The sequence below is a fragment of the Eschscholzia californica genome, unplaced genomic scaffold (assembly GCF_041429995.1).
Source record: "Eschscholzia californica isolate CP2 unplaced genomic scaffold, dmEscCali1.0.p SCAF_4, whole genome shotgun sequence".
NCBI lineage: Eukaryota > Viridiplantae > Streptophyta > Magnoliopsida > Ranunculales > Papaveraceae > Eschscholzia > Eschscholzia californica.
Window position 1 is genome coordinate 3,449,492 of NW_028238461.1, and position 10,113 is coordinate 3,459,604.

Below are 10,113 nucleotides of genomic sequence, written 5' to 3' on the forward strand. Positions count from 1 at the left end.
AAGAGAAACTATTAACCATGTGTTGCTACATTGTGAATTCGCCAAATTTGTTTGGTTTGGTTTTAATGTCTTTTCAGAAAACATTCATAGTTTGCAGGAGTGGATTACTTCATGGAGGGACATAGATGCAGATGCTCAGGTGCTATTCGCTACAGTGCTTTGGCATCTGTGGAAGGCTAGGTGTGAAAAATGCATAGCTCAAACTAATATGACCCCTGAGATGACGATCAACAGGATTAAAAGCACCCCCAGGTTTCTCAATGCCATTAGTGATCTAGATGTAGTGCGAGAGACGGAACAGCCGGTCCAAGTCTCAACCCCTAGTGTTGTGATACAAGTCGATGCTTCGTTTAAAGTAGTCACGGAAGTAGCAGGTGTTGGATGTCTGATGCTGGACGAGCATGAAGGTTTTAAGGCTGCGGCTGCTTACACGATCAAAGGGCAAAACGCGGAGGAATGTGAATGTTTGGCGATCATAAAGGCGCTGGAGTGGGCAAAACATAACTACATCCAAGATATCCGTATTGAGAGTGACAATCTCAACATAATAAGGCGTCTAAATAAACAACCATCAGCAGTAGCTTGGCAATCGGAGAAGCTCATATCTATCATTGATCAGCTAGCTCTGGAGATAGGGGACGTAGGTTTCACTTTCATCCCGAGAGAAAGGAACAAGAGGGCTGACCAGTTAGCAAAATGGGGCAGAATGCATGAAGGAAATTGGATGTGGGTGACAGATCAGGCCTTCAGGGAGGCGTTCTCGGAGCGTTAGGTTGTTTTTCTTTTGGTTTTCTCTTTCTCAACAAAAAAAAAAAAAAAAAAAAAAAAAAATGAATTAGAGTGGTGTGAGAAGTCAAATTGTATAATTACATTAAAATCTGTTAGATAAATGAATTTGTGAGTGCTTGTGTGGTTATTTGTTCCATTTTGTACTTCCAGTATTTAAAACTGAGAAGAGCTATGTTTGATTTGTATAGGCCGAGGTTTTGCGGCATAAAGAAAAATCTCCCGAGCGTAAAGACTTAGTTAATCAACATTGACTTAGAGTCATATTTATTTTTTGTCCAAAAATTTATTTCGTTGAAAATTTCCTCCTAATCTTCATCTTCCCTCTCTCCACCACCACAACTTCCTACCACCACCATCATTTCCGACCATCAACCACCTCACGCACTCTCTCTCTCTCTCTCGCTCTTTCTTATTGTTTCTCTCTAGATTTATCTCTCTCGCAGTAGATCTCTCTTTATCTTTCGCTCTGTAAATCTCCCTCACTCACTAGCACAGTAAACCTCTATCTCTCTCGTTCTGTAAATCTCTTTCTCTCGTTTCTTTTCTATCTCGATATTCCAAAAACTTTAGACCTCGAGGCGGGTTTCAGATATCGTGGTCGGCCGACCATAAAATGTATTGTGACCGGCCGCCCACGAAACATCCATCGCTGGTCAACGGAACCCTCGAGGAGGAAATGAGAAATCGTGTCCTCGAGGTTCTGGCAAAGGGAACACTTCCCTTCTTCAGAACTGTGAGTGTATGTGCGAGAAAAAGAGAGAGAGGGGGAGAGAGAAATCGTGAGAGAGAGCTAAAGAGATCGAGAGAGAGAGAGAGAGAGAGAGAGAGAGAGAGAGAGCTAGAATGAAGGAGAGAGATTGTGAGAGAGAGAGAGAGAGAGAGAGAGAGTCAGTGAGAGTGCAACAAGATAAAGAGAGAGATAGAGAGAAGAAGAGAGGAGAAAGGAAGACTTTAGGAGATGAAGATTATGAGGCAATTTTCAATAAAGTAAATTTTTAGACAAATATAAATATGCCCCTTAAGTCAACGTTGATTGACTCAGTTTTTATGTCCAAATTTTTTTTATTATGCCCAAAATCGCGGTCTTTGAATATATGTTTTTATCTAGAGGGGTTATTTCTGACATTGAATTCAAATTTCTTCAAGGATAATAGAAGACGTTTGCCTCTTCTTTTAAAATCTATTAGGCTGCTTTGTGGAGATGACCAGAAGTTGAATTCTTTCTAAAAAAAGAAAAGGTTTGAAAAGAGAGAGAAAAGAGTGCGTGAGAAAATTTTGATTGTAGATGGTGGTGGTCAGAAGGTGAAGATGAAAATTAGAGGTATGATACATCTTAAGTAAATTTTTGAACTAAAAATAAGGAAGTCTCCAAAGTCAATCCTGATAGATTAGGACTTTATTTTCTAACAATGTTTTGGAGGCCCAAAAATTGCGGCCTTAAAATTTGATCACCAAATCAACTCTATAAATTTTTTCAACAAAAAAACCCTACAAATTTGGAACCATTTAACATTTTCTAATGATGGTTGTTTGTCTTGAAATAAAGCTTAAAATAGGCAACTCATGATATTCATGAGATAAGAAAACTATAGTAGGGATTCGAGAATTGACCAATGTTGAGCACCGCTTGACCAAACCGACCAGATCGAACTTGATCAAACTGAACTGGCTTTGTCTGTTGACAATTTGATTGTTTCTACTTCAGCTAATGATATAGCCAAACCATCATTTATTGATTAGGCTTCGCCTATTCCTAAATGGTCGGCAACCGACCGCTGATCACCACTACGAAATGAAATGGTTTAGGGTCATCAGTTGGGGGGTTAGGGCAAAATATGGACCCAAAATGAGGGTGTTTCTGTAATCAGAGTTATATTCGGACCTAAGAATATCCTTCTAAATTGTTCTCATCATTTGGTTCCGGGGGAGCTAAATTCGAAACAACCAATATCTCCTCTAATCTTCTTTTCCGGATAGATTTCCCATTCCTTCTTCTTCTTCTAGTTGGTTCTCTTCAGCTGGAGAAAAGTAGGTATACCCTCTCTTCCTCTAGCTCTCATCTGTCAGAATGTTAAAATCTTTAGTTTGAAATGTGACTTCTTGATTCTTACTTATTTTGCTTCAAGTTTTAACGTCTTTACAACTAAAAAGATAAAATGAAATTCTTCTGCAAATTAGGGTTTCATATGCTCATAAATTGAACATTTGATTGTATGTTTTTGATATGTAAGTTAGTAATTACTTGACTGTAAGAAAGGGAATTAATTTAACAAGTTTAAGAATTTAAAGTTTTTACTCTTTCTCATTTCCTGATAATCTATTTAGATCTTGTGGACATGTCTATATAGATATTTCTTTGTCATTGTTATGTTTCTTTTAGGTCAATTTTTTGTAATGTTCCGACGAGTGTCTATCTATTGGATATTCATGTAGTAAGTCCATGTTGTAAGTCTGTGAATAGCTAACCCTTATCCTCTAGGGCTCATTTAAGCACGGCGGATACACTGCATAAGAACTTACTTTTTCTTTACATTTTTTTTGCTAACTAGTGTCTCTGTCGATAACATATTTGACTTCTTTATAATCAGTGTCATCACTAGTATAAGGAGTAGCTGTGGTATTCAATCTTTTGCAGGTATTGACATCACGGAATATAATACTTTACAAATCTTTAAGGTGAAAAGTGAGTTAGTATGGCACATTTGCTCTCGACATGTTGCTACATGAAAATGTCAAGTGGTGGGACATCTTACTCTCAACCATCGACTCAATGTTTCGGAGTTCATCCTACTTCTATTTCAATGCAACCTTCTAGGCCCCCACTAGGAAGACTCTTTTCACATAGAAAGAGTTCGCAGAGTGGAAGACCTCGAGGACTCCGTACAGTCACAGCAACAGCACTCTCTACGAGCCAGGAAGCCCCCACCCAACCTAGCTCAGGGTCCAATCACAGCTCGGGAGAACCGTCGAAGCCAAAAAGGATTATGATTATTGGCGGGGATGGTTATTGTGGTTGGGCTACTGCCCTCCATCTTTCCCAGAAAAATTACGAAGTTGCCATTGTTGACAGTTTAGTGCGTCGCCTTTTTGACCACCAACTTGGGTTGAACTCCCTTACTCCTATATTATCCATTCACGAACGGATTCGACTTTGGAAATCTCTCACTGGAAAAACAATAGAGCTCTACATCGGTGATGTCTGTGACTTTGAATTCCTTTCTGAAACCTTTAAATCTTTTGAGCCTGATTCTGTTGTTCATTTCGGGGAACAACGATCAGCCCCATATTCCATGATTGATCGTTCTAGAGCTGTATTCACACAGAACAACAATGTGATTGGAACACTGAATGTTCTCTTTGCTATCAAGGAGTTTAGGGAAGAGTGTCACTTAGTGAAGCTTGGAACAATGGGGGAGTATGGAACTCCAAACATTGATATTGAAGAGGGATATATAACTATTACCCATAATGGAAGAACGGATACTTTGCCTTACCCGAAGCAAGCTAGCTCATTCTATCACCTCAGCAAGGTCCATGATTCAAATAACATAGCCTTTACTTGCAAAGCCTGGGGGATTAGAGCAACCGATCTGAACCAAGGGGTGGTTTACGGGGTGAGGACAGAGGAGACTGAAATGCATGAAGGTCTTTGCAACAGGTTTGACTATGACGGGGTATTCGGGACGGCATTGAACAGGTTCTGTGTTCAGGCTGCTGTGGGGCACCCACTTACAGTGTACGGAAAAGGAGGCCAGGTAAGTTGCAGAGTTTTTTTTCCTAATTGCAGCATTAGAAATACACTGGGGTCACCACATTTTGTATTTAACAGCTCAGAGTTAGGAATTGGAGAACTGTTATATTGGAATCATGGTACTAAAAATCCTGAAATTTGGTTTTAAAGGACTAAACATTTATGTTTTCTTATTTTGGTTTTCATCTACATGCCCAAGCAAGAAATGATCTATCTCCTGCATTTGCATATGTGGTTTTCATCTACATGCCCAAGCAAGAACTGTTAACTAGGAGTAGCAATAGCTTCTTCCCGAACATCCGACACTCATATTTTCCGCATCAAACATTCATCCTAATTGTCCACACATAATTTTGGTCAGGAATTTTGAAGTGATGCATGTTAGTTTCGGGTTCACTCTTCTTTTCGTATGCAATTATATTTGTTTGTCTTAACATTTCCTTCTTTCTTTCCAGACTCGGGGATATCTTGATATAAGGGACACAGTTCAGTGCGTTGAACTTGCGATAGCAAATCCAGCACAAGCTGGTGAATTCAGGGTCTTCAACCAGTTCACTGAGCAGTTCTCTGTTAATGACCTAGCTGCTCTTGTAACTAAAGCAGGGAAAAATATTGGATTAGATGTGCAAACTGTATCGGTGCCAAACCCTCGTGTTGAAGCAGAGGAACACTACTACAATGCTAAGCATACAAAGCTCGTCGAGCTGGGTCTCCAACCACATCTTCTCTCAGACTCCCTTCTAGATTCGTTGCTCAGTTTTGCTGTCAAATACAAGGACCGAGTAGATACAAAACAGATTATGCCGAGTGTTTCATGGAAAAAAATTGGGGCAAAACCGAAGACAGTTTCGGCCTAGTTGATGAATAAGAATTTTGTACATGTCTATTTTTCCTAGTAGTAGAATAATTAATAGGTCAATATCTAAAGTTGGCATGGAAGATGTTGTAGAAACTTGAAAGTAATGTCTGTTGGAGATTTGGGAGGCTCCACTATTGCCCATAATTATGAAACTTTTGTGTTTGCATCTCCAAGCAATATGATTTTTACTAAGGGAACTGTTTCATATCCTTACAGTCAGATAATTACATTATATGAGATTGATACACCGCACCGTGATGGAGCACGATAATCAACTTCAGTCGGCCCATGATAACTAACCTGCCATCAGACAGACTAATCCACGATTTATTTTATTTTATTTGACGAATCACGATTCTTTATGTGATTCAGTTCCGGAATATGAAAGTGATTCCTACACCGGGGTGCACCCGAGCCAATGACTAACCATGCGGCCCGCCATGGTATAGCGGGTGGGCTTGGGTAAAAACCATTGCTTGAGCTACCATACTAGCCTGAGCCCACTATAAAACCTTTTAGCAAGAATCCCCACACTATTGTGAAAACTAAGAAAACAAATTAGATTGGAGAAGAGAAAAGAATACAATAGTCTATAGGTCAAGAAACCAAAATTCCTACCTCAAGATTTTGGATTGTTGGGTGTATTGGATTGGGCTAGAGCCCCTTTATACGCTCTACAATTGAGGTACATTCATGAACATTTACATTCGAGGTTGCATGCATATACATCGGTGTGCTTTAAGTTGTAAGTCACATATGACCGCGTTATTGTGGATGGTACAATTACACATTTGGCTCTGTCAAACCAAATCTCTTCCTTAAAACAAAGATGAATTAATACCAATTCAATCTCCATACGAGGAGCTACATATCTATGAAATTTGACCTCACTCTATGCTGTGACAACCTCAGAGCCATTTACCTCACTATAAATCCCATCTCCATTCACGAATGAAACATGTTGAAAATCACCTTTATCCGTGACATGTAAAGAAGAAGTATCAGGTTTGGCATATTTCAACTCAAGATCCCACGTTGAACTTGCAAGGGGCTGTTTTGATCCACAGCGAATTTAACCTAAATTAATGGTTCGCGATAGATTTATGTTTAGTTAGATTTCTGTTTGTTTAGTTAGATTTCTGTTCATTTCACTTTCTCCTTGTATACTCGACTCTGTAAAATCTAATTTAGAATCAATAGCACTGGTGTTCATTTTAGTTGCTTTTTTTCAGTTCTTCAAAATCTAATTCTTGTTCAAACTTAAACTCTTAAACGCAGAAATGATAGAAAACCTAGACATCGATATCCTACAATACTACATGAAAAACTAAAACATCAATTTCCTCAATTCAGTCTAAATACAATCAACCACATTCACTGCCCACGAAAGAATCGATATTATAATAAATTCTGACAACATGATGTGGTAAGCAAACATCAGAAGATCAACTATTTGAGACCCCAGAAAGTCTTCGACAAAACAATACAAGATCAAATATTTCCTGTCAAATCTTAAAATACAAGGCTGAAGTGAACATCATAATCAACTTTCAAATATTGCGATATTGTTTATGTAATCAATATATCAAAAAGATATTCCAAACAACATGGCAGGTTCTTAGTAAATTAAATTCAAGAAAGCTTAAAAATTTCCTACTATAACTCGAACAAAATTGGGCGGGCGGAAATGAACAAAAACTGACACCTCTTTGTTAATAAATAACAATTCTCGCTGGCAACTACTAATTCCACAAAGGAGAAGCTTATCATCACGCGTTTTATATGTCTAAAAGCTGAAACAACTCCATAGCATCAAACAAGTAAAAGTAACAGCAATTTCTCACCTTCCAATTCATTCGGTCTTTTCAGCCAAATACCACAGCTTAGCAGCGAAGAAGGGACCGGTGGTCGTAGGTTTAGTACCATTTAAGCATGTGGGTAGTGATGTAATTTGTATAAGAGTACTTTTCCTGCAGCATTACCAATAGACATATAACCTCCACCAGGACTAAAATCCAAACAGCGAGGATGGTTCAGATTCCATGTTGGCGGAGGCCAGTTTGAGAATACAGTAAAGCTAGGAATATGCACGAACTTCAAACTATTCTTCTTCTTGTTGGAACAAATAGCTAATATCTGCGAATCATGGTTGAATTTCATAAAATTAACCTCCGTGGCCAGGTTCTCAACTGTCTTGATAGGTTTCCTTTTTCCACCTAAGAACTCTTCCCTGTTGTAAATATTCACTATCCCACTATCTGAACCAGAAGCAAATAAGGAGCCATTTGGTGACGTACAAAGTGAAAGTCCGGTTAAGCAACCTTCATCTTGACCCTTGTGAAAGCACGTTCTTGTTCTCAAATCCCAATGGTAGACGTGCCCATCTCCACCTGAGCTCAATAAATGCCGTCCATTATCAGCAAACGCTAAAGAGCGAGCTGTCCCATTCATTTTCAGTGTTCCAATCAACTCTTTTGTTCTTGTCGAGACCAGCAAGATATACCCTTCATTACCCACAAATGCAATAGTACTAGAGTCAGGAGAAATTTCAAAAGTTTCCAAACTTCTCTCCTCCCTACCAGTCAAAGGGCCTATTCTATCAACCTTTGCCTTCACTAGATCAAAGCTGTAAAAGAACTTTCTTCTTCCTGCTGCTATAACTTGAGAACCGTCAGGTGAGAAAGCAGCTTTTCGAATGGGACAATCCTCAAGGAAGATGCTTTCCATTTTGGTGTTCCTTTTGCCGTCAATCTGGAAAAACCTCAGTCTTTTATCTAATCCAGCAGTCAGAAGCAATTGAGCATTTCTGTGGAACTGGACTGAATTTATTGGACCTCTAGAGGGGTCCTCAGCATTTGCATCTACCAGTTTCGAGAACTCAAGACGCCCAGGCAAAAGCTTCACACCACCCTTAACAACGAGTTCTTCATTTGTACGCAGGATACCATTAGAATACCCAACATTATGCTCCATACCATCCTCGACATCCGAATTCGATTCATCCCCATTGCTGTTTGAAAGATGGCCAACTTGAGCCCACTCTGTACCTGGGTTCATCTTAACATATTGAGATTTTAACCTCTCGACAAATTCTGAACCAGAAATCAAAGTCTCTTTCTCATACTTCCTCAACTTCCTAAGTTTGTTCATCGTTGCAATATCTATATTTGTGTTCTTTTCTTCATCATCTACCCATGCAGGCTTCCTATCCTCAACATTCATTTCATCACTAATTCCAGTTCTATCTATAATGGTCAAAGCATCTGTTACATCACTATTATCCTCCTCTCCGAATTCAATCGGAGATTTGAGCGCCCCAAACAACAAATTATCCAACGCCGCCATTTCTTTTGCTCGCTTGTTCTCGGCTTGCTTCCGTTTTTCACTTACTTCTCTATCTCTCTTTGTTCCAATCAAACTGGATTCTTTTGCACTTTCTTCAGTTTCTTCATTCACATCTTCAACTAAAGGGTCACCAGTCTTATCTTCCTTAACTTTGATCTTTTTATTTGAACTCATACCATTTTGAGAAATTAAACTCATTGTGTCTGCAAATCACCCAAACAGCCACCATTGGTTCATCATAATGTAACCATAGAACAGAATCCATTATTAATCAATATATTAAGATTAAAAACCACAAAACAATAAATCAATAGGTCAAAATCGATAATACCCAGATCATGAACTTCATTGGTTAGTACAATGCAATAATAAAGGTAAAAAAATTACTTGTTTAACGATTTTCAATATGTAATAAACCCTAATATATAACGATTCTAAGTCATATAGATAAACACAGAGGATAAGAGCATACCTGATGGGAAGAGTATTGCCGGAGAAAGAAGAGGAGGAGGAGGAGGAGGAGGAGGAGGAGGAGCCGAAGTTGAGGTTTTAGGTAGTGGAGGTTTGGAGGCTGTTCCGTGTATAAGTGAAACCCTAGAAAAATGTGAAATTCTCGTTTGGTCCCCATATGGGATAAACTCTTCGTTTTGATCCCTCAGATGTCCAACACGCGTTTTTGAACCCCCTCTTTGTAAGTCTAAATGTCTAATGAGGTTGTGTTTGATGGGGGATTTTCTGGAGAACATAGAAATTGTTTCTCAAATTCTTTTATTCTTTTTTGTGTTTGGTAGCCTATTTAGAGAAAAAGGTCAGGTGTCATGGACTCATTTTCTCCTAAATAGAGAAAATTAATTGTCGTCCCGCAACACGAGTAAGACTTTTTCTTGTTAGGTAAAGAAAGTGTATCTCTCGACTCTTTCTCTCTCTATCTTTACTGTTTCACCCACTCACACTCATTTTCTCGCTCTCCTAAACCACTACATAAATATAAAGTAAAAGAAAATGAAAAACTTCATCTTCATCACTCTCTTTCTTTTTCGTCTCTAAAAAGAAACTAAAATAGATCCACCACTCAAAACAACACAACGAGCATATCAATTGGTAGGGTAAAGAGATAGAGGAAGAACGGAGAGTGAGAGTTCCTTATAAGAAATGGACTTCGGAAAAGAAGAAGAATAAGCTCTAATAATATGTAGCTAAATATGGTATTGGTATGTGGATGAACATCCGAAAAGATACTGAATTCGACAACTATTCATATTTATGATGTTCTAATTCTGGGTTCCTTCCTTTACCCCAGTAGATAGTAAACTATCTCCCTTTTTCTTTTTCGAATGAAATTGTTATACAACATCAATCATTAAATACA

General features: G+C 38.6%; 2 protein-coding genes across 3 annotated transcripts; one reads left to right on the forward strand and one right to left on the reverse strand.

Moving 5' to 3' along the window:
• The first annotated feature begins 2,362 nt into the window (after window positions 1-2,362).
• SQD1 (sulfoquinovosyldiacylglycerol 1) lies at window positions 2,363-5,591 on the forward strand. Of its 2 annotated transcripts, none has more exons than XM_086633498.1 (3): window positions 2,363-2,821; window positions 3,425-4,544; window positions 4,996-5,591. In XM_086633498.1, the coding sequence occupies exons 2-3, from the start codon at window positions 3,483-3,485 to the stop codon at window positions 5,395-5,397; spliced, it is 1,464 nt and encodes a 487-aa protein (XP_086489624.1). In that variant the 5' UTR covers window positions 2,363-2,821; window positions 3,425-3,482; the 3' UTR covers window positions 5,398-5,591. The 2 variants fall into 2 exon arrangements, with proteins under 2 accessions (XP_086489624.1, XP_086489625.1); XM_086633499.1 differs by having other exon boundaries at window positions 2,585-2,817.
• A 1,334-nt stretch (window positions 5,592-6,925) lies between these two features.
• Window positions 6,926-9,446, reverse strand: LOC147541638 (Transducin/WD40 repeat-like superfamily protein). Its single transcript, XM_086637541.1, has 2 exons — window positions 9,217-9,446; window positions 6,926-8,947 (listed from the first exon to the last, which is right to left on the reverse strand). Exon 2 carries the CDS (start codon window positions 8,940-8,942, stop codon window positions 7,326-7,328), a length of 1,617 nt encoding a protein of 538 aa, XP_086493667.1. The 5' UTR covers window positions 8,943-8,947; window positions 9,217-9,446; the 3' UTR covers window positions 6,926-7,325.
• Between the last annotated feature and the right edge of the window lie 667 nt (window positions 9,447-10,113).